This window comes from Protopterus annectens, chromosome 9.part0 (assembly GCF_019279795.1).
Source record: "Protopterus annectens isolate FY-2018-M chromosome 9.part0, PAN1.0, whole genome shotgun sequence".
Taxonomy (NCBI): Eukaryota; Metazoa; Chordata; order Ceratodontiformes; family Protopteridae; genus Protopterus; species Protopterus annectens.
In genome coordinates this window covers 1,221,494,363-1,221,519,593 of record NC_056743.1, presented here as the reverse complement: position 1 = coordinate 1,221,519,593, position 25,231 = coordinate 1,221,494,363, and the positions used below count along the sequence as shown (strand labels likewise).

General features: G+C 38.1%; 1 protein-coding gene across 1 annotated transcript in view; it reads right to left on the bottom strand.

Annotated features, from left to right (window-relative positions):
* LOC122810640 (extracellular calcium-sensing receptor-like) overlaps positions 1–25,231 on the bottom strand; it is a 121,482-nt gene that overhangs the window by 80,816 nt on the left and 15,435 nt on the right. Inside the window, exon 2 of the mRNA XM_044082213.1 lies at positions 894–1,724. Coding sequence (XP_043938148.1) covers positions 894–1,724 — 831 coding nt within the window. The remainder of the gene's footprint in view (positions 1–893; positions 1,725–25,231) is intronic.

The window sequence follows — 25,231 nt, the reverse complement described above, 5'->3', positions numbered from 1 at the left end:
CTGCCTATTTGTCTCCTTAGATACATGCTCGGCCTTCCACACTGCCACTTTTCCTGTCTAACTTCTAATATAATGAATTGATTCTACATTTGCTTTGACTTCCAACATTCTTGAGCATCTTCACTCTTTTTCAGTAAGTCAAATGTTCTGCTGAGTCCTCCCATGTTCTTGGAAGGTATCTCAAGACTTTCAGTTGCATGTCCATCATGATTTTGCCAATTTCCTTTTCTTGGGCTGTCTTGACCTGGCAGAGGGCTTTATTGCTTTTTATGGCTTTCTCATGGATCTTTGAAGATTCATCTTCAACTAATGTTCCTCTTACATGCCTTCTAATTTTCATTTATCAACTTCTTAACTCTAGTTTTATCCGAACCTTCTGCCTCTGTATTTCTTCCTTCTCTTGATACTGAAACCACATTTTCTTCCTCACCCTTTTCTTTCTACATCATCAAAAGCAATTCTACTTTCTACAGTTTATGTCACCTTTTCAGATAATTTCTCACCATGCATCCTAACAGACTGAAAGCTTGTCTGGTGTAGTTTCAGAATTATGTCCTTGCTGTGTTTTCCAGCAATAGTTCTGATACTGTGAATGCCGAAGTCACATGAACATGGTCACTTAACAGATTCATCATCTCTGCATTGCCATGACATTCACAGTAGTAAGGACTATCTCAAGGATATTCCCTTTCTGTTTTGGAAGCCTCGCTTTCTTTTTCAGTGTGACTTTCAACAAAACAGCTAGTATTTCCTTCCCCTGTATGATATGGATAAGAATGACTTCTACATTTTAGTTGAGACATCATGATTTCCAACTTAGTGTGTTGCATATACTGTGAAACATAACCAGTCAAGTGACAGTGAATAATAAATTATATAGTTTGCATTCTTACCTGCCATGATTTAAAATCAGACTGATTAACACAGCTTCCATTATGAAAGGGTCCTTCCCCTGGTTTGCATGAAATCATATTATGCAAGGCATGGGCCACTATTAGGACAGCGTTGTACACAGAATAGGTAATTCTGAAGTTATTGACATCAAAGAGGGAAGGGTCAAGCTGATCTACCCTCTCTTCTCCTGTACAGTAGGTGGAGCTATTTTGTCTTTCTGATATATTTCCCTGACCTGCATCAGCCCATTGACAACCAAATGCTGCCTCCCAGAAACTTCTTACAAAAATATCATCTCGTGATGTAACTGGATGGATATTATTAAGGAATTCTTTGAAGCCAGCAATTTCACCACGATGAATTGCAAATCCAACACTGCCGTTGAGTGCATTTTTGCTCAATTCTGAGAAATCGGCTGAGATGGTTGTGCTGGTGGCACCAATCCAGACCTTTCCAATTACATTTTGCCTGAGAACCTCTTCCATAAGTGCTGTGACATGTTGCACTCTGCAAAAGATAACAATAACATTTGCTGTAGACCTCTTGATAAGTTCAGCGATCTGGACTATTTTCCACTTTTCATTTTGCAGTGGAATAATTTCATAAAAAGTAACACAACCACCAGCCTGGATGAAATCTGATTTCAGCTGTTGACTACCTTCTCGGCTGAAGAGGTTATCTGATGCAACAATTCCTACCCAGGTCCATCCAAAGTGCAACAGCATGCTAGATATTCCAAATGCCTGGAACTTATCAGAGGGAACAGTCCTCAGGAAAGAGGGAAATTGAACTTTGTTGCTCATTACACTCAGAGTCGAGCCATAACTGATCTGAAAAATTATAGAAAAAAATCTTTAAGGGTCATTGAGTAATTTCAAATAATGTTAAAAACTGTGATGCACTTATTTAAATGTGCCAGTATACTTGAAGCATTTGCAGTACATAGTTTATGTACATCTGAACCATCATTTAGCATCAAAGGTGCAACATTACTGCACTATGAAAGAACAACTGCTTCATTTCAGCACTACTGCTCCATCCACATATGTAGAAGATGATGGTAAAGCTATTTTCTAACAACAGTGCAGTCTTGTGATGCAAAATTCCAAATGAGTTAATTGTGCAAGATTAGCTGCCCATGCTTCTGAGACATCTTTTGTGAGAGTATTGAATGATGTGCTTTAACTATATAAAAACTTGACAAGTGCCAGTTCCATTATATTACAAATTTATAACATGCACACACACACACACACACACACACACACACACACACACACACACACACACACACACACACACACACACACACACACACACACACATTACCTTACCAGTAATAAACTCCCAAACTCCTTAAATTGTTCATTAAATGCAACACTTAAAAGAGCAGCAATGAACTAAAAATACAGAAAATAAGATGCAGCGGAGGAAATCTTGTGGTGCTTTATGTAGTTGAACATCTTTTCTGGTTGTGCAATTTCACACTACTTCCATTTTATACTGTACTAGATATGGTTGTTTATTTGACATAATGTTGATAGTAAAGTTATATTATAGTACTGTGCATGTCATTATGGCAGAAGAATTGTTGGAAATGGGAGAACAGGGTGATTTCGGAGAAGGAAATTGAGAGAAAGATGACTCAAGAAGCTGTGGCGTTACCTGTATAACTTGCAATGATGAACGAAAAATACTGTTAAGATATAATGCAAAAGAGCATGGAACTAAACTGGAAAGGATTTTACATGATGTGAAACACTTATCAGGAATATTAGTTGGGTTTGACAGATGTTTAGAAATATGTTGAATAGAGAAGGCACACTGGACTGGTTTTGCAAAGAAGTGGTTGGGCATAAAGAGATCTTATTGGCTGCCTCAGTCCTTGCATGAAAGAATGACAAGCCCAGAATAATATTGGCTCAGTTTGTGCCCTAACAGGAAACAGAACATGCTATCTGGCAGCTTTGGTATCTAGCAAGCTGATGATGACAGTCACTATTGATTATGCTTTCCATGAATATACATTACAGCAAATTACAATTTGCTAAGGCAATCAAAGAGTATAGAGCATGAAATATTAAATATAGACTGACACTCCCTGCAGAGCTGAATGTATTTATACCAGAGGATGAGGGCATACAAAGTGCTAATGAATTCATAACTAGCAATGGCTGAGCTGAAAGAACTATCTGAAGGGACTGATAGTGTGGGGGATGAAATATAGCAGTTTGGTCATTCTAAGGTAGTAGACCTCCCTCAACCTCAGCACAAGTGACGGATGAGTGGGAGAGTGGGAAGGCCATAGTGAGCATGATCAAACATGAGGTTTATGCAGTTCTTCACTGACTGGCATGAGATAGACTGAAAGGGCATATTTGGCTACTTGACTGGATTCTTTGCATATTTAGCCTGTCTCTCATTATGTGTGATGTCATGGAATCAGATATAAGGAAAATTAACCGTTGGTTTGGCACCTAATGAAGGACTACATGTGTTTCTGTTTGCTAAAATATTTTTTGTCATAGGCTAGTATGTGATTTATAAGATGCTGACTATTTTTGATATGATGGGCCTCTACCTTCATGAACATTTTAAATTTGTGGCCATCAATATTAGAAATTTCTAGTCTAAGAAATATATATTAGTAGAAAAGGACAAATTTTATTGGTAACTACAATAATCAAAGTTCTACATATGTTATTCTGTCCCTTATAATTAATAAAGTCACGTTGTTGATGCCCATAAATGTTGATTTGAGACTTTCTGACAAATATTTTATGTGTTTTATTACTATAAATAACATTTTAAACATATGCTTCTACCGCTTGCTAATATTCAAGAACATAGTTTTGATATTAATTAGTGATGCTTTAATAAAGAATGATGATGAATACATGGCAAAGTATACATGAAACATTAACAGGTAAGAGATTGCTGTCATGTCCCTTAGCGAGCATTGTATAAGATAATATTTTTGTACTTCATTTATTTATCTCTTGCTTTTGTTGACTGGGATAGTCCAACTAGGCTCTGGTAGCCCCTTTTCAGTGGAGACCAGGGAGAAAAGCTCTAGTTACAAAATAGACAGTTTTGTACACCATAGAAAAATGTAAATCTTAAAGTTACAATACGGACATACAATAACTGAAAGGTGTATATATATATATATATATATATATATATATATATATATATATATATATATATATATATATATACACATACATATATGTGTGTGAGTGTGTGAGTGTGTGAGTGTGTGTGTGTGTGTATAAAGGTAAATCCGCAATCAGTAAAATATGAGTCACCACATATTAATACATGGTAAAGTGACATATACGGTGAGGCTTAAAATGTCAAATTACAGTTTTACATTTATGGCTAGGAGAAATAAGATAGAGGAAGTGTGGGAAATATGAGTAGAAAGCCAAGGGGAGGTGATAAGAGCAGAAAGCACAGAGTATGTGTGGAGAGGTGAGTAATGTGTATATTTGTTAGCTGGTACAGAGAAAAAGAAAGTTGTAGTGAAATTCAGGTGTGCGTAGAAGGTAATGAGTATCAGCTGGGATTTTCTGGAGGGAGACACTTGTCAGGGGCTAAGCAGACAAAATAGAATTGGGAGTAAGGGCAAAGGGATAGAGGACAGTAAGACGTTTACATTAAGAATTTGCAATGTTGAGTTATATAGGGGTAATGTAAATATGTAATGGCCTGGGTAGTCTGGCTTGGAGAGGTGCAAGAGTAGAGCTAATAGTTTTTAAAGTGCTGTTTAGCAAGTTTTTTAAAGATCTGGATAGATTTGTTTGTTCATATAGTTACAACTAGAGTTTTTGCGACACGGTTATATTTAAGGTTTAATTATTTTTCCCAGTATGTTTCTCTCACTGTTGTTGTTGTGTCTTTCGGCTTTTCCTGGTTAGGGGTCGCCACAGCAGAACTCCGGTCCACTAATGATTGGCAGTAGATTTTTTACGTGCCGAGTTGCCGGCCCTGACGCACAACCTTCAACAAAGGTACACCCATTCACGCATGTCTCCACACAGAAGACGCTCTAGTTGAGAATCGAACAGGACAATGTCTTGCTGTGAGGCGACAACACTACTGCAGCACCACCACCGCAGCTAATATATTTCTCTCACTGAACAAGAAAATATAATAGATGTTTAGAAGTGGTGATTCAGTAGTTATTAAGTATCAATGTTCCATGATTGGCATCTGAGTAGCATCTTAAAACCTGGTTGCATTTCATAAAGCACTGGTTCGGCTTAAAACAGTGGTGCATGATTAACAGAACATTTTTAGCAAGTTGATGTCATTAATTGCTGCATTCTATAGAAGATTTGCTAGGAAACGTATAACAGTTTTACCTAGCATATAATGTTTATGGGTGAAGGGAGTAAGTTTCCTAGAAAAATAAATATTTCTGAGACAGTTAAGTAATTTCAAATGAGAGAACAGTCATTTGATTAAAATGATGTGTGCAGTTTTAAGGAAGATCTTGTTATTAGAAGGAGGTAGATTGTGCTGAAAGGGGGTGATAAATATTTCAGGTCAAACCAAATTAGAAAAGTATTTTTTTCTGCTGTAGGTTTCTTCATTTTTGTTTTCCTGACTTGGTAGTCATGGATTTAGCCTTGAGCACACTATTAGCATAACAGGGGGCCAGTTATGCATGGATGATTTAAGCAATAACCCACACCTAGGTGTGGGTAATGCTGGATTTACCCATGGTTGGTGTGGTTTGGTCATGAGGGCGAAGCCCAACTGGCCAAACAAAGACAACCATGGGTAAATCCAGCATTACCCACACCCAGAAGTGGTTATTGCTATTATAATGACATTATTTAAGAAAAAATACTTACTTTTCTTAAATAATGGCATTGTATAATGCCTCCTTGCTGCCCTTCTGCAGCTGTCCAGTATTCTGCGGCAGTTCTGATGTACTGCGCATGCATATGGTTATGCAGTACATCAGAGCTGTGTGTGGAAGCAACGGAGAACGTAAGATCTCCGTTGCTTTTTAAAAGGTGCCTCGCTATGTTAAAAGAGTTTAACATAGCGAGATAGCTTTAAAAAAAGCAACAGAGATCTTCCTTTCTCTGTTGCTTTTTTTAAAGCTGTCTCACTATGTTAAACTCATTTAACATAGCGAGATAACAGCAACGGAGCTCTTCCGTTCTCCGTTGCTCTCCAACACACACAAAAAAAAAGACATACTAATGGAAAAAGTCCGGGCGACCGGACCTTTTTCCATTAGTATAAGTCTGATTTACAATGGGCATGCTGACCAATCAGCGTGCACATTTTGGAATATTAATGGGGGGGGGTCATTGTATAATTGTGTGTGTATATATATATATATATATATATATATATATATATATATATATATATATATATATATATATATATATATATATATATATATATATATTCCTGTAAGGGCCTCTGTTCTGCACTGAAATACATTGTATTTAGTGTTTCTTAGTTTTAGGCATCTGTTTGTAGTTCCTTAACACCTGGGCTCCAAACCAGTCATTTTACATTAAGAAGGTCAAAGTCTGCACTCTTCTAACAGGAAAGGGCTGATTTTACTTATATTTGAGAATTGCTAGTGGAAAGCTCATTGTATGCTTACCTGATTGGCCTTAGGGCATAGTTAGTGTAAAACTTGCTTTTTTCTTATCGTATATAAGCCTGTTGTTTGCTCGAGTTTTGGCTCATTTAGCCAGAGCTGCTCATCGCTTGGCAGCTACCTCAGAGACTTTGAGAGATTTTGCTAACATCTGAAGCCATCCTTGACAAGACAATTGAAATTAAGTATCATTTTGCACTTGCATTGTTTTTTTTTCATTATACTGAGAGTTTACTGTGCTATTTATTGTTTTTTTTTTTTGCACTTCTTTAAAGTTTAAAGTTGCATTTTCAAACTGCTGTAAGGGATGCTGCTCTGCATGGAAATACAATGCGGCTAGTGTTTCTTAGTATTAGGCATCTGTTTGTGGTTCCTTAACACTTGGGCTCCAAACCAGTCATTTTACATTAAGAGGGTCAAAGTCTGCACTCTTGTGACAGGAGAGGGCTGATTTCAATTATCTGAGCTTGGAATTGCTGGTGAAAAGCTCATTGTGTTCTTACTCAATTGGCCTTAGGGTATAGTAAGTGTAAAACTCGCTTTTTTCTGATCATATATAAGCCTTGCATTTGTGCAAAGCTGCTCTTTGTGCAGCAGTAGTTACTGGTGCCTTGTATATATGCACTCAACGGAAGTTGAAATTTCCCTATAAAACCACCTCGGAGCTACTTCAGTCACGACTTACTCATGGGGCAACTAATTTGCAGGGTGAGCAGCATTTACACATTTAGTTAGGAGAATTTAGGTCTACCTTACCTTATTATAGCATCCAGGACTATCGCTGCTCAGAGATCATCTGGTTTGGGTGCTGGGGCAATATCGCTGGGTAGGTTAGCTGTAGATTACACCTAGTAAGCGACCTTCCCTCATCCGGTTACAAACACCCTCCATTCCTATCCCTTGCAAGTACACATCAGGATCTGCAGCCATGGATGGGCACTTTCTAGCTATGTCTGCATCCAGCTTGGTGGACATGGGCATCCTCAGGCAATGTAGCAATTGCCTTATGTAAACTGACAACCACTTAATTCTCAAACAGAAAAATACAGTATGTGAGAGATGCAGTTACACATTGACACTGGAGGCTAGACTCTCACATGCAGACACAGAAAGCAACAAACAGATTGTCAGTAACTCACACACATCACTCACTGCACCCACAAAGGACCACACACATATGTGGAGGTGCTCATGTGTAACTTACTCAAACCTCAAAGGCCTCTCAGGTGCAATCCTCAGAAACTCTATATGCAAACAAACAAGACAATTTCCATCATAACACATAAAGGCACATCTCATTCTGTCTCAACTACCAAGCCTATAAGACGAAACACTCCACAATCCAATATTCTGGTCATAGGAGACTCCACTGTGAGACACACTGATGTCTCTCTTACCAGGATGGATAAGGACAAGGTTACAGTGAGTTGCCTGTCAAGGGCCAGGATCTGCCAGATCACGCAAGCACTCAAGTCACTTACCCCTAAGTACCAGTATGACTCAGTCATATTCTGTGTGGGCATGAATGACCTGAGACGTACCTCCTTGGACTATATGAAGAGAGACAAGTTTCAGCTCTCAGAATATGTGTCACAGGCAGGTATGAGCCTAGCACTGAACAGCATTCTACTGTCTCCAAGGATGATGTTACAATACCAGCAGAAAATGATCGACTAACAATTGGCTAAGCTACTGGTGTCATTCCAAAGGGATCCAGTACTTGTCAGCCTGGGAGGACATGGTCAACAGGCCACACTGCTTTACCAGGGATGGTCTTCACCTGTCACCTCTAGGCTTTCTGATATTGGCCAAAACATTATTCACCCCTATTTTGCATTTTTAGGCATTACCAAATAAACAAACCTTTCAATATAACATATATTTTTATATATAATTTTGTTGTCCAAACTAAAACTTACAATTTTGTCTGCCAACAAACTTCCAAATGACTACCTCAAATTAGTAACCAACATCATTTGCTTCCCAGTATCAGTACTGATCAATAGATCTAGCTGGTCTATATTAGAACATTGAAGTTTCAGGTCTTTGAATGTTCTAATATCGACACCTAGTAACTGAAAACCGGTAAGACAGAACATCTAATTTTTTCCTAGGGAAAAAATTTGCTGTTCCAAAACACGTACACACAACACAAACACACCAAACACATAGCAATCCACACACATACACCTAAAATCTTACACCTAAACCTACACTAAACTGTACATACACCACTGTCTACCCAATTACCTTAACCCAAACCCTAACCCTAAGGTCCATCACTATCGCACACACACCTCACCCGCGTCCTAACCCTAACTCACCTATCCCACCCTAAGCCTCACGTCCAAACATTCGCACACTTACCTGACCTGCGCCCTAACCCTAACTCACCTATCCCACTCTAGCCCTCACGTCCACACAATCACACACTTACCTGAACCCGACCGTAACTTTCCACTGCAGAGCTGAAAATAGCGAAGCAACAATAACGGACAACCAAATTCTTTCCCTAGGAAAGAATTTGGTTATCTAAAAATTCGCTATTTTCAACTTTCGGTTACTAGGTGTCGATATTAGAACATTTGAAGACCTGACACTTCGATGTTCTAATATAGACTCGCTCTATCGCTGAACAGTATGTATATAAAATATGGAACATCTCCTCTGTTATTCCTCTCCATAAAGGGGGCGCCTTCTTAAAACTCTCCAACTACAGACCTACATCCATTCTATCTCCACTCTCTAAAATTTTAGAAAAATGTGTCCATTCACAAGTAATGCAGCACCTTCTAAACAATAAAATCCTTGTCAATGCACAACATGGATTTCAACCAGGCCATAGTACCACCACTGCTCTGCTCAAATTCACCAGCACTGTTAACCAACTAACAAACAACAACCAAATGGTCACGTCAATATTTATAGATACAGCAAAGGCATTCGACATAGTGTCCCATAATCAGCTTATATCTGAACTGGTATCCCTTAACATATCTAAAAATACCCTTTCCTGGTTCTAAATTTACCTGTCTGACCACCATCAAGCTGTCAAATGGCATGATGACCTCTCCTCTCCTCTCTGCTTCCCATAAAGGTAGGTGTGCCACAAGGGTCAATACTTGGACCTCTATTCTTCTCAATTCTCACCAATAATCTGCACACAGCAACTTACCTTGCTACCATTATACAGTATGCACATGACTCCACTGTCATCTGCACTGCACCCACCCTACTTCAATTACAAGAAGTTACTCAAAAATCCTTTACAGCCATTGAATCCTTCTTAGACAAATACTGGCTCATCCTAAACTCCAGCAAAGCCAAACTAATGCTATTTTATAACAACTACCATAAATCAAACTCCCTCAGCTAAGGTTTTAAAATCACCTCATCCAATTACACCCTAATTGAACCCATCCCTGAAACTAAGCTACGAGGTGTCATCATAGATGATAAGTTAAAATTCGACAAACACATATCACATACCGTCAAAAAGACCCACATCAAATTAGGTTCTCTCTATAGAATAAAGCCTTACTTAACCAACTCCTCCAGGCAAGCAATTGCCAGGACCCACCTTTTATCCACCTTGTTCTACGCCTCTCCCATACTCACAAACATCAAGAAAAGTGACTTAAACAAACTCGAATCATGCTACCACAAGATAGCTAGATTCACCTCCAATCTGCCCTACAGAACCCATCATTGTCTTGCTCTGAAACAAATCAAATGGCTAGAACTTCCTAACCTCCTAACCTTGAGCCAAATTTCCCTAACCCACACCATAGTTCACCTCCCTGACAAATGCCCAGCCTTGCAGAACTTAGTTCAAGTTCACCAGAACAACAGGGCCCTAAGATCATCTGATAAACTACTGCTAACAGTTATAGAAGCCAACAACTGCTTTGGCAACTCCCCATATTCTAATAACATCACCAGAATATGGAACTCTACCCTCAGTACATACTAAACACATTCAGACCAACTTTCTTCAAACACCTTCTAAAACCACCTACATGACAATTGGATGTGCTTGTGCTCCTCACCAGGCTGAATCTACTTCTCCTCATATTCTCCCACACAACTGCTCAGTAAACTTCATCAATGTGGTAAATAGAATCTTGGAAAACTAATTGTAACTTGACCTATGACAAAATAATTGTAACTCTTCAGATGTTAGTTGACAAGAATTTTATGTGGCAGTTCCACTCAATACAAAGATAATTCTAAGATTTGTACAACTTTCCTGTCTCTGTTGACTTTGTATTGTGCTGCTACGTGTCCTTATGAGATTTAAAGTGTAGCTTTTCTTTTGTATTGTGCTATTTGTCTGTATGAGATTTATGTGGAGCCTTTCTCCCCGGACCTCTGCTGGGAATGGGCAATCCAGCCCAGTCAGACTTCCTTGGTAAACAAATGTTAAATAAATAAAATAAATAAATAAAAAGCTACTCAGGCAAAGCTAAAGGTGTTACTGCTCAACGCTAGGAGTCTCAACAAGGAACTGCTCTCCCTGGAAACTCTCCTCACCCTGGAGAATGTTGACATCTGTGCAGTTACTGAAACATGGTTCAAAGCCATGGAGATAACTCTGTCAGTGCATGGCTATAACACCTTTCATACATTCTGACAAGCCACTGAACATGAAAGAGCAAAAGACAGAGGTGTATCTATTTACATAAAGTATAAGTGCATCTCAAGGCTGGTCAAATAATACAACATGCTTGAGTTACTCCATGTCCAATTAACAATGGGTGAAATCCATTATTATATTCTTGATAGCTACAGGTGGCCCACCATGAGCCAGGAAACCCATACATCATACCTGAAGTTACTAGAATCACTCACCATCCAGCCCAATACCATACTCATGGGTGATTTTAACTACCTCTCCATTAATTGGGAGGCATACATGACCACTAATTGCAGGCCCAAAGATTTCTTGACTTTTTTAAACTCAAATGCCCTGGAGCAGCTAGTCTGCGCTCCCACTAGGAGAACAAATATCTTAGATCTAGAAGAGCACTGCACTTTCCCCCCATGTGATGCTCTCACTAGTAAGATCACATCACAATGTGGTTTCCCTTGAAATAAAGGTAAAACTAGTCTCCCCTCTACCACAAAAACTTTAGGAACTTCTCTAAGGTAAATTAACCCCCCCCCCCCATTAAGGGACGGCATAGCTAGTTTCAAGTTCCCTCAAATCTATAAAACATATAAACCTATGCAAAGGCATACACAAAAACCCTATACAACCATATAAACAACTAAACAACTACATAGAAATGGCAGTACCAGACCAAAATAAACCCAGGTGAACCACAAAAACAAGCCACCCTGGTGGACCCCTGGTATTAATGGGTTGTACAACAAAAGAAAAAAGATCCTGTTGAGAAGTAAGAGAGTGCACACAACAGTCCCCAGTTAGTCTAAACAAGTAAATCAGGGAGCAAATCAAGTCTCTGAAAGCAAACTTTGAGGTAAAAATAGTCTTCAAAGCCAAAGATAACCATAAGGCTTTTTTCAGTTATGTACACGGTCTTAAGGGCAACACCCAACAGTATTTTGAATTAATTGTAGATGGTATTACTTACACCTACCTCCCCATCACTCCCAGTTCTCCCCTCAAGAAATACCCTCCATCACTCCACTACCAATTATCACCAAAGGACAGATTGCCATTGCACTCTCTAAAGCTAAAAACACAATTCAGTGGGGCTGGATGATATACCAGGTTGGCTCTTAAATAGCTTAAATCAGAACTTATCAAGCCCATTATGATTTCTATTTAACCACAGCTTCCAGGCCGGCTTTGTTCCAAAAGAGTAGAGGACAGTAGCAGTCATATCTCTGCATAAAGGGGACCATCTACTGACCCAGGAAATTGCAGGCCTATAAGTTGGACTAGTTTTATAATGTAAGGCCATGGAAAGAATAATCATGGGCTGATAAATAACAGCGTAGAAAACTTCCAAGCATTGTACCCGACCCAATTCAGCTTTGTCAAGGGAGGCCATGCCTACTGAATCTGGTGGATTTCTTTCAGAAAGTCGCTAAGGCCATGGATGAGGGCAAAACAGTACATACCATCTACCTTGACCTGGCATTTGACAGAATTCCACACTTGGGTATTATAAATAAACTCACAAAACTAAGCATAAATCCCTACATAACCAGACTGATAATCAGTTGGCTCATGGACAGGACACATGTGGTTAAAGTGGGTGAATTCAGATCCAGCAAGAGGCCAGTTACTAGTGGTGTGCCACAGAGTTCAGTGCTGATACCAGTCCTGTTCGGAATGTACTTCTCTGAAGTCAAGCCTAATGTGTAAGGCATCTGGCTGACAAAGTTTGATGACAACTGCAAGCTGGGGCCATTCATTGAATCCCCAATGACAGATATCCTTCAGGAGGGTCTAGATCAGACACATGCTTGATGCCAGAACCATGACCTAAAACTAAATGTGAAAAAATGCATTATCATACCCATTGGGTAGTCAAATATCCCTGCAAATTACAACAGTAATAGCACAACCCAAACAGTAGACTTGGGGGTGAGAGATCTAGCCATACAGATAGATAGTAGCTTGAACTTTGTCTGCCATTTGTCCACAGTGGTGAAGAAGTCCTTCTATGTGACACAACTTATAAGTCCAGGTATGTCATTCAGATCCAAGAAAATTATAGTTCTGCTGTACTCAGCCCTCATTAGACCAAGAAGCAAGTACAATGTGCCATTTATCATGTACTTAACTAGGCACTTAAAGTAGCTGAAATGATCTCAGAGGTTTTTCACAAAAAATACATGGTTTAAACAACATATCCTATGTGGATAGACTAAAACCCCTATCCCTTTACTCTGTCCCCTATCGACTATTAAGGGATGACCTATACCTGACCTTCAATGCACTCCCAGATCCAGCCTGGAGATGATGGAGCTGCTACACATTTGCAAGTCAAACAGCACAAGGGTTACCTGATCTAGGGATCTAAACTTAGTCAGCAACTCAAATAAAACAAGCTTGAGAGACAGATATGTGCCTCAGACATTGCCCCTTCTTTGGAACAAGCATCCACTCACATTAAGCAGAGCCCTTCCCTGGCCTTCTTCAAATGCAATTTGGATCAATGGATGGGGAATTGCAAATTCATACCTGGGGTAGCACATGTTCCTTATGGACAGGAGCAATCTGTAACATACTCCAGACTTAGGCACAAACCCATGCCATCCTCTTGTCCCTAGGCGCCATAAGTAGGTAAAATTGGATTATATTAGCTAGGCTTGTAGGGCTTCTTAAGCAATTAGCCTAGTAATCTCCTACAAGCCTATGAACCTATATTTGAAGTAACTGTGGTGGACTAGATATATGAATGTTAATACTTAACTGCTAGTTGTGGTATATGGCTTTGTGCTTCAAGAAGATTATGGGAGGTTAAATGATATTTAAAATGGAAGTTGATCTAATTAGCCTCCCAGTTAATGAAAATGCTTAGATATGTGCCGTAGCTCTTAATGGTTATGTTGACATGATTTCTTCATTTGAATAAATAATAGGCATAAGACAGTGTCCTTATTTTCATAATGATATGTTGGTTATAGTGACTGAGGAGACTTCATATGAAGTTTGATGTGTGGAGATGTATAATATGTTCTAAGAGTCAGAACCAAAGCTAGGTAATCTGGTATCCTGTACAGTTCATCAAACTGGTGCCTCATGATGAGCCAAAAGAAAAGTCTGCTGCAAATAACAAGCATCATGCTACGGTTAAATTAACCCGCTGACTGCATACGTCAGCTCTTCAGACATGACTGCAAATGCAGTATTGGCATTTATTTATGAAGACGTGATGTCCTTGTGGCTTCATACAGCAATGCTGGTACTTTATGCCCACTGCACTCCCACCATCAATACCTACCAATCTCTCTCCAGCTGCATGGACCCAAATCAACTGTCCCCTTCGCCCCACCATTGTTATGTTTTTTCTTAGGGGGTATGTCTAGAGAAGTGGCTGCAGTATATGCTGGACTTGGAGGGTATATGCTTTGATATATAGCTGATACTGAATATTTAATAGTTAGTGTGTGAACCATTAATAATAGTAATCAAGACACTTTTGTGATTATTAATAGAAGAGGATTAGGTTAAAAAGATGAAAAGAAGTACATCTGTGAGGAGGAATGCAGGAGATCAGGACGGAATTTTACAGAATTAAGTTGTCTAATGAGCAACAGCTCTGACAGTGGATTGATTGTGCAATAATGTAGATATTATTGGAAGGTTGCAAGGAAATATCTCTTCATTAGATAAAATCAAATGAATGCAATATAATTATTTTACAAGCTCAGACCAATACCTCTAAAAGTTCCAAAGAATGTTACTTATATTAGTTACTTGTTTGGACTTTTCATCTCAAAATTAAAACAAGAGACTTTATCAGAACAAGACAAACTAAACAAAATTGGATTTAAATACTGTTTCTGAAATTCCACATAATAACAATTAATCAGTTAAATATTATTACACTAAAAATACTTGCTCTATATTTAAAACATTTTGACATGACAACACAAAAATACAAGGCACTATATTAATATACACTTATACATAATCACATTATCTACCCAATGTAGTTTAATTGCACAAATTTATGGCTTAGTAGGCCTCAATATTTAAATGCTTATAACAGAGACAGAATCATTAATGCCCAGGAGAACTATGTCATTCAATTTTAACTGCCAGGCAACCTTGTATTTTTCAAGCATGATCTTCAGATATCCCCCTCTTAACTTCAACTCAGCCATAACCAAAACAGCAAAAAAGAAATTAAAAAAATTCATTACCCATAATGGACTGTTCAAAGAAATCCCCCTTTCACCTTATTTTTGATTGCATAGCAATGCTTATAAATCCTCTGATTCAGTCTCCTACTAGTTATACCTATATAAAATAATTTGCTGTTTCATACAAACTAAATGTACAACCCTTGGACTGGTATGTATAATATCTTTCAGGGGTTAAACTTGTATTATTCCTTAACAGAAAGATGTTAGGATTGGCATTCATGTATCAGCACTGGTGGCAAAAGCCACAACCATAAGTAGTAACTTCACATTAAATCTTTCTTTTGGCTTTTCCCAGTTAGGGGTCGCCACAGCGGAACTCCGGTCCGCTAATGATTGGCAGTAGATTTTTACATACTGGCTTGCCGGGCCTAGCGTACAACCTTCAACGAAGGAACGCCCATTCATGCATCTCGCTACACAGAAGACGCTCTGAGAATCGAACGGGCAACGTCTAACTGTGAGGCAACAACGCTACCGCAGCATCACCACCGCACCTCAAACCAATAGTCAACATTCTCTAAAAGCTTCATTAAATTAGTAGTCATTTTGTGAGAAAAAAGGGCTTCTGCCAAGCATTGTAAAAATGTTTCCACAAACCCTAAGGATAGTCCAGTTATTAGAAATAACTTTTTTTAATTTCATAAAAATCAATACCATACTTGTAGAGTAAAAGACTTAACAAGAGTAACAGATAAAATATCATGTGTTTGGTCAGGGGCCAGTGGAGCTGTAGTAGCATCTGCTGGATCCAGTCCAACTTCGGTCAAGTTGACCAAATTTTAAAAATAGAGACAACACAGCCATCTCTATTTAAAATTATTTTGTTGGAAGTACAGGTAATTATTTTTTTCCTATCCCATCTGTGTTTTTCTCAAATGGACATTTTCTGAAAAAAGTGTCATCAGAAATCAGTTTTGACAACCCCACTGCCTACCACTTCACCACATTTTTTCTTTAAATAATTGGGGAGACTGTTGATGTCATGCAGTTAGGTGTTCCTGAAATTAGACTTTCTTGTAGGCATTTGATGAAATATATTTGCTACCAATGTCCTCATAAGACATATACCCAAGAATCCTAAACTAATGCATGGCCATTTAACTGTAATGTTAAGGAAGGTGGTAGATTTATTTAAATAAAATAAAAAGATCTCTAGAATGAATAAGAGATATGGTTAAGAAGTAACATGAAATATTTCCAGGGGCTGACAAAGGTTAAAGTATCACAGAATAAGGTCAATCTCACAGAATAAGAAGAGCTGCAACTGCAGAATGCTAAAGCGATAATAATGGTTATCTGATAATATGCATGAGTTTAGAAAGATTGCTGCTAAGTAACTGTTTTTGATTATAACTCCAGAGCACAAAACGTTTTAGCACACTGACTTAGACAACAGATAGTAGAAAGGGTGTTGCCAAAGTTAGGGAGCCTATAACAAGAAAAATAAGAGATTCTGTAGAGGTGTTAGAAATATTTTGGAAATTTTATGAACATTTGTATAAAGCATAAGGATGTAGAAATCAAGAAAAAGCCCAAATGGAAATATTTATGGAAGGTGTAAGTATGTCAAAGTTGGGGGTAGATGAGGCTCAACAATTAACAGTTAAGACAGGAGGAAATGAGATAAAAACTGTGATGTATAATCAATTTGCTGGAAAGTCTCCAGGAATAGATGGCATTCCCATGGAAATCTGGAAGCCAGGAGGGAAGAAAGTGATAATGATCTGGGAGGTTTTGTTTAACAGTATTGTAAAGGGAGGGAAGTCTCCAACATCCTGGAAGAAAGCTGTGGTGGCTATAATACATAAGGACAACACAGACCTGTCAGACCCAGCTTCATACAGGTCCATTTCAATTTTAAACCATGAGTATAAAGTGTTTATGTCTATAATAGCTAAAAGAGTGGCAATGGTGTTGCCAAGATTGATAGATCTGCATCATTGTGGTTTTGTGGAGGGGAGGCAAACATTTGACAACATTTAATATTACAGTGATGATCCAGATGGAAACAGAATGTAAGAAAATACTGCTGTTGTTGGCAGGTCTTGATAAAGAGAAAGCATTCAATAGAGTAAGCTGGGATTTTATGAGTAGGGCAAAGGAAGCATTTGCATTCCCTGATGCAATGATAAGGATAATTTGGAGGATATATGAGGGATCTGTGGCAATAATAAAAGTGGGTGGTTTCCTCCCTGCCAAATTGTGTCTGAACAGATTAAGCAAACAGAGGTGTCCTCTTTCCCTTTTTATTTGCTTATTATATAGAACCTTTGGCAAATAAGGGGGCTCATAAATTCAAGGATATAATTGGCATGGTAATCAAGAGAAGTGGGCTTTATTTGTGGACAATTTATTATTTATTTATTTTACATTTGTTAACCGGGAAAGTCCATCTGGACATGTGTCCTTTTCAGTGGAGGCCCAAGGAGAAAAGCTCCAAGATACATACATACAAGATACATACATTACAATGTAGACAGTACAGTGTATAGTTTCAAACATATGAGTAAAAACATCATTATATACATTTCAAAATTTCAAATACATAAAACATATTTGCTACATTTGTAATACATAAAAGCATTTTTAGTTTTTAAGTCATAAATATACAGAAGACTGAGTATGTAGTTTTTGTAAGTCTGTTACAACAGATATGATTAGTATGAGTGAATAAGACATCTTGAGGAGTTGTACTTGTGTTTATAACAAGAAGTTTTCAAGTAAGGAAGCATAGATAAGTAGTAGATCAAAAGGAAGTTTGGTCAAAGCATCAATGCTAAGAGGTGAGCTAGGTAAGGAGGATGGTAAGGGCTTTAACCTAGGCTGTGGCAGGTGCATAGCCAGGAGTTTGTGAAGTGGGTTTTTAGTAGTTTTTTTTAAACTGTTTAGGAGAGGAGGAATTCATAAGTGGATTAGGTAGACTGTTCCAGAGTTTGGAAATATAGTAGGAGAAAAGGGCTTCACCTGCTGAGTTTTTTACTTTGGTGACTTGGAGGAGTAGCTTGTTGTTTGAACGGAGGGATCTGGATGCATGGTATGGCTGGACTAGGTTTTTAAGGGCTGCATTTTTTTCTGGTTGGTGGAGGAGTTTGTGGGTTAAGGTTAGTTGATTAAATTGAAGTAAGAGAGGGTGTTCTAGCCAGTTCAATTGCTTGAGAGATTGACAGTCATGGGATTTATATAGGGCATTTGTTGCAAATTTGGAGATTTTGTTGTAGCAGGTTTTTAGCTTGGCAAGGTCAGTTTTACAGAGGTTTGTTAGGATAGGTGATGCATATAGAAGTGTACATCGCAGGTGCATTCTAGCAATTGTACATTTTGTGTTTGTAGTAAGATATTGTTTATTTCTATAAAGGAGGCCAAGTTTTTTGTGTACTTTTTTGATGGATTGGTCTATGTGCTGATCAAATTTCAGGTTATCATCGATAGTAACACCTTGAAGTTTAGTATGGGGGCGTGGGAGTAATTATGGTTTTGTTCTTGGAGAAGATCTGAAAGTTTGTGGTGGGAGAGTTTCTGGTGGGGTAGAAAAGCATACGTTTAGTTTTAATGGGATTTAATAAAAGTTGGAAGTTTGTTAGCCATGTTTCTACAGATAGGAAGGTGTCCTGGGTGATAGACTGCAGGTCATTAAGGGAAATAAAAGAGCAGATCAGAGTGCAGTCATCAGCATACTGTATAATCTTGGCTTGGAGGGTGGCAGAGTGGAGGTGATTAGTGAATAGGGAGAAAAGAAGAGGTCCAAGGAAGGAGCCTTGGGGTAACCTTAAGGTGATCGGTAGGAGGGGTGAGAGGGACTCTTATCAAAGGACAGTTTGCTGTTGATTTGGTAAATAGCTTTGGAGCCATGCTATAGCTGTGTTGCAGAAGTTGTGGGAGGAGAAGACATTTATGAGTTTGAGGTGACTGACCATGTCAAATGCTTTTGACAAGTCCAGGAATATTGCTGATATGATCTGAGAGTTTTTTCTGAGGTGATTAATAGTATTTGTGAAGGATAGAAGGGCTATTGATGTGCTATGGGCAGGGCAAAAGCCATGTTGAGTGTGTGACAGGATGTTGTGTGATAATAGGTAATCCATAAGTTGAGAGTGAATGACTCTTTCCAGGATTTTAGACAGAGGGGAGAGGATGGTAATGGGGCAATAATTAGTTAGTTCACAGGAGCTACCTCCTTTCTGCAGGGGTATGATGTGTGATATTTTCCAGACAGTGGAAACATATGACTCAGTGATGGATCTATTAATAAGTATGGTTATTGCGTAGCAAATTGCCTCTGATGCTAGTTTTAGATAATCTACAGGGAGGTTGTCAGCAGCTAAGGTAGTTTGTTTTAGTTTTCTTAGTAGCTTTTTGATGTGGTGGGTAGGGACTGGTTTTATTTTGAAGAGGTTATTGTTATTTTGTGGGGAGGTATTGGTGTTTGCTACTGGGGTGGTAGTTGTAGAGTTATTTAGGTTGTTTGCCAGGGATTGAATGGATTCTGTAAAGTAGTTGTTGAACTGGCTGGCAATGATTTCACAGCATTACAATATTAATTTGCAAAATAGCAAACACAATATTATTTTTGCAGCTGATAAAACCAGAAGAGGACATCTCAGTGTTGAGGAATATTTTGAGACAGTTTCTGGTCTTTTCAGCATATAATATTAATGACATTAAAATAAATGCTATAGCTGTAAACTATGTACTCACTCATAAATTGGTTCAGCAATACCCATATTTACTGGGACACAGTAAAATGATGTATGAATTAAAAATAATTCTGTTATGGCAGCTAAGGATATGTGGGAAAATTCTGTTATGGCAGCTAAGGATATGTGGGAAAAGACTAAAGAAACAATACAAAACTGAGAAAATTGAAGCTCTTGTTTATGGATATGGATAGCTAGATACAAGAAGTGAAAATGTTTTTAGTCTCTTTAGTTTTAGATGAGAAGTTGTGGACAATAACTAATAGAGTGTTGAATGCATTTATGTGGGAAGGGAAGAGGGCAAGGGTCAAGTAGGATAAGCTGCTCCTCCTAATAGAGCAAGGTAGTTTAGATTAACCTGATTAGAAAGGATATTTTTAGAGTTAAAGATCATATACATAACACAATCAGAATTTATAATTCAAAGTGGAAAGGGGTGATGATGAAGTGAGAGGGATTTAAAATAAGGAGAGGGTGAGATTTTAAATGCAAATCCTTAAGGAGAATAACAACAGCCATACATAACATAGTAGCAGAAAGTATTCTAGGAACTGAGCCAATGCAAGAATGGAGAAAGGAGATTTTGCTGATAGAGATGACTGCAATTCAGGGCACAGAGAACAGGCAAGAGTGGACTGGAATTTATTGGCTAAAACTGGAAAAGGAACCAATGTCTTGGGAGCAAATAATTAGAGAGAGAAAGTAATAGAATGAGAAGAGGCCAAGAATGGATGTGGACTGCAGGCTAGAGACTGCCTTCCCTATCATGGATTGAGTATAGGCAAAGAGAAAGGGATGGGGGAATCCTAAGTGAAAGATCTGCTCTGGTAGAGTTTTTAGTTGAATCTAGTATAGAAGCGGATGTTAAAAAAGGATAATTAGTAGGGTATATAAAATATTGCATGATAACTATATGAATCAATCAGAAGAGGTTAGAAAAGATTGGGAACAGAAAACTGGATTAGCAATTCACAAGCAAACAATGGTGTGATATATGTATGGCTCCCATATATGCGGCAAAGCCTAAAAGATTTAGGAGTTTTCCTTGGAAGTGTTCGCTTAGGTATTTTTATACCCCAATCAGACTCCAAATAATTTTTCCTTGGGTAGGCTGCAAATGTTGGCGGTGTGATGGCAAACAAAGAGGTAACTAGGAACATATGTTATGAGTGTGGAATAAGTTGACAGACTTTAAAAATTTCCTACAGAGTACTCTGTCAGAAATATTGGGAGAGCAAATGAGTGCAGCTAAGGAAATGATTTTTGAGCTGGGATATATGATCTGAATTGCTAGACATAATAAGGCCTTGTTGAGTTTAATTCTGGTAGCTGCTTAAAAAACAATTACTAGAAAATGGAAATCAAAGTCTAAACCAGCTGTATTTGAAGTATTGAATATTGTAACAGAGATAAAGTAACTGGAAATGAGATCTTTAGAAAAGGATTGAAGTCGGGAGTGATTTGTGACAGATGAGTATCAGTAAGAGTGAAAGGGAAGGTCTGCAAGAGGGTAGTGAGACCAGCTATGTTATATGGGTTGGAGACAGTGGCATTGACAAAAAGGCAAGAGTCAGAGCTGGACGTGGCAGAGTTAAAGATGTTAAGATTTGCACTAGGTGTGACGAGGGTGGACAGGATTAGGAATAAGTATATTAGAGGGTCAGCCCAGGTTGGAAGGTTTGGAGACAAAGCCAGAGAGACAAGATTACATTGATTTGGACATGTACTGAGGAGGGATGCAGAGTATATTGGGAAAAAGATGCTAAGGATGAATCTCCCAGGTAACAGGAAAAGAGGAAGGCCTAAGATAAGGTTTATGGATGTGGTGAGAGAGGACATGCAGGTGGTTGGTGTGACAGAGCAAGATGCAGAGGACAGGAAGAAATGGAAACAGATGATCCTAACGGGAGTAGCCGAAAGTAGAAGAAGAAGAAAATGATAGGAATAAATTACATAGAAAAAAATGGAAATTGTGGAAACAATACACACAGAATAATATTTTGAAGGAGGAGTGAAGTTTAAGGGTAGGCAGAACCTGAGCAATTTATGTAACATTGTGTTGATGATAGTTATACAAAAGAACATATGTGCTGTATAATGTATGTAAACGGGAACATGCTAATATGCTTCGTTTTCTTTTATATAAATGTATGCTTGTCTATGTTTTAAGTGATAATTTTATAAAGATGTTAAAAAAGAGTTGAGATGATGGAATGACTGAAATTGTTTCTTGTCTTTTGGAGTTAAATTTGCATATTTATTTTTAATTTTAACAACTTTTTGAAAAAAAAAAAGAATCACTGGCAGGAACTACATAATAATATGGTTAATGCTGGCCTTACTGAAGTATTTTTTTAAATATTGATGGATATTTTGCTCCTATTTTAAATGTATTTGGTCAATGTGTCTGAAGATATATTAGGTATATCATACTATAACAATCTCAGTCTCACTGAGCTGTGACTCGGCTAATGAAGTTCCATTTATTGATCTTACTCAGGCTTCTGTTTTACAGTATCATGTTAATTTTATAAAATTAGGTCAATTCTAATAAACTGGATTATCTTTAAGGATCATGCTGACATTTTAGAGTGGTTGGACTGAATGTTTTTAATCACAAAATAGCTATTAGTTTAATGCATTTTGAGTTTTATATTTAAAAGGAAGTTGGTATTTGTACTTGTAGGTTTTGCTATCAGTGCCACTAAATGAAAGCTAATCCTAACATCCTCACTGAGGCATAAGAGAGGTTTAGCCCCACATAGGCATCATACTCTGAAGTCAAGTGGGTTGTACCTTTATCTTTGAGTAAAATCGCCAAGGTAAAACCGTTATGAAATCAAATCAAATTATTTATGAGCATTGTTGTAAAGGCACAATTTGGCCACAGTAGTAATTGACCCAGCTGTAGTTCTGTCATTTTACATTAGGTATAGGCATAAATATGAATAAGCATGAACATTGCTGTGGTCATTGGGGTAATAGCTTATAATTTCATTATAAAGCCACTTATACAAGTGTTAATAGCTTTAGTACTGGTGATTCAAGCAACATAGACAGTGATAAACTTAGCTTTGCCAGAGTAAAATGCTTACCAAATTTTATGATAAATAGATTAGAAAAGTCATCACTAAACTTAATAAAATAAAAAGGGAGGGTTTGTAAAGGTAGGAATATGCACTTGAAATGAATAAATACTACTTTGTCAGAGCATTATAGAGAGACAAAAACAACATTCATTGCACTTAGAAAAACTGGAATATACTAGTAAAAGAACACATAAGGAATCAGTAACTACTTTTTTATTTATTGTTACATTATTTTTCCTTTGTTTACTAGATAAGTCTGACTGGATTTAGTTAAACTCATTTTCAGCAGAGGCACGGGGAGAATAGCTACTCATATTTTTAACAAAAATTATCAAGATTATGCATTGAATGGCAAGGATGATGTTCCTGAAAACTACCACATCAACAGCAATACCCTAAGTACACAGTCAGCGGTGAGAGATCTGTGCAGATAGGTCATCAACAACCTTAATTATGATCACCATGTCTCCACAGTGGCAAGAAGGGCATTTTATATTGCTCATTTCATAAGTAAAGGGCATTGCCTCCAGAAAAAAAAGAGGTTATAACCCCCTGTACTCTTCCCTCATCAGGCCATTAATAGAGTGTTTGGTATATTCCTTTCCAAAACACCTGCAGCAATTGGACAGAAAACAAAGGTTCCTTACAAAGAAAATTTAGGGTCTTCAAGATCTGTCTTATGTGGACAGACTGAAATCATTGTCACTTTACTCTGTGTCATACAGACTGCTCAGAGGTGACCTGTGCCTTGCATATAGACCAATCTCTGACCCAACTTTAATGGAAATGGTTCACATTTGCAAGTCAAGTGGCACATGGATCACTCACTCAAAGGACCTTAACTTATGTGACATCAACAGAACATGCTGGAGAGACAGATCTATCTGACAAATGTTGCCTCACCTTTGGAACAAGCTTCCTATTCATGTTAAGCAAAGCCCCTCGCTGGCCCTTTTTAAGCGTAATTTGGACAACTGGAGATGGGTAACCAGAAATTCACCCAGGGAGTTCCACCTGTGTCCCTCTTGGACAGGGGCAATAGGTGCTGATTTTAGTGTCTCCTTGTGCCAGACACCCTTGGGAACACAGGTTGAACTTGGCTAGGCTTGTAAGGGCCCTGAGGCCATTAGCCTAGTAACCTCCCATGATCCTATGATTGTACAGGTATTTACAGAGTACATGATATTTTAAACAGTCTGCATAAAGATGCATTTTTACATGAATATTCAAGCAGTTTCTATGCATTTACAAATCATATCATATCACAATATATATGGCATCATATCTCTTATTTACAAGGTGCCCTTTTGAATCTAAGTCAGTTGCAGTGTAAATTTAATTCCATTTGATGCTGCAGCAAGGAGTGAAAAAATAGCATGTAGAGTATAAACCATGCATTTTTGTTAAAAAACATGGATGACAGGCTTCTCTGATGCATTATTTTGATGCTTAGTATTTAGAGCCCTATTCTTTAGAGAAAGAGAGAGAACAAGATAAGAAGTGTTATGGTTTTGTTTTATATATCCAAGAGAGAGTTAATGAAAAAGAAAGAGAATAGAGAATAGAAGAAAGGAAATAGGTAGCAAAGGAAGGGAGCTCTGTGTTTTAAAGGTATAGGGTGCCCTGTTGTTGATAAGATTGTGACTGTAGAACCTTAGCAGGTATATTGGTGGGTTGGAGGGTAACAAGTAATATGATATGTATTAGGAAGGACAGTGACAAGAGTGTAGGCAGAAAGGAGGGTGAGAAGAAGTCGATTTGCAAGAGGTGACAGGAGGGGTGAAGGTAAAACTACAATGAATAGGAGTGTGTGGTAACAGAGATAAGAAGAGAGATGGTGTTTCGTAGAGCTGTGGGGTGGGTGGGAGCAGTAGGTGGAGTTTAGGGAGAGCTATGTAAGTGTGAAAATGATACTTGGAGAGAATTAGCAGTGGAGAGCATCTGAGACTGGGAGTAGATTGGATAAGCTGCAGGCTACGTACACAGAGTTAGACTAGCGGTAAGAACAGTCTGTAGTAAGAAATAGATACAAGTTACAGAGCTAGCCTGTGAGAATGCAGAGCCAT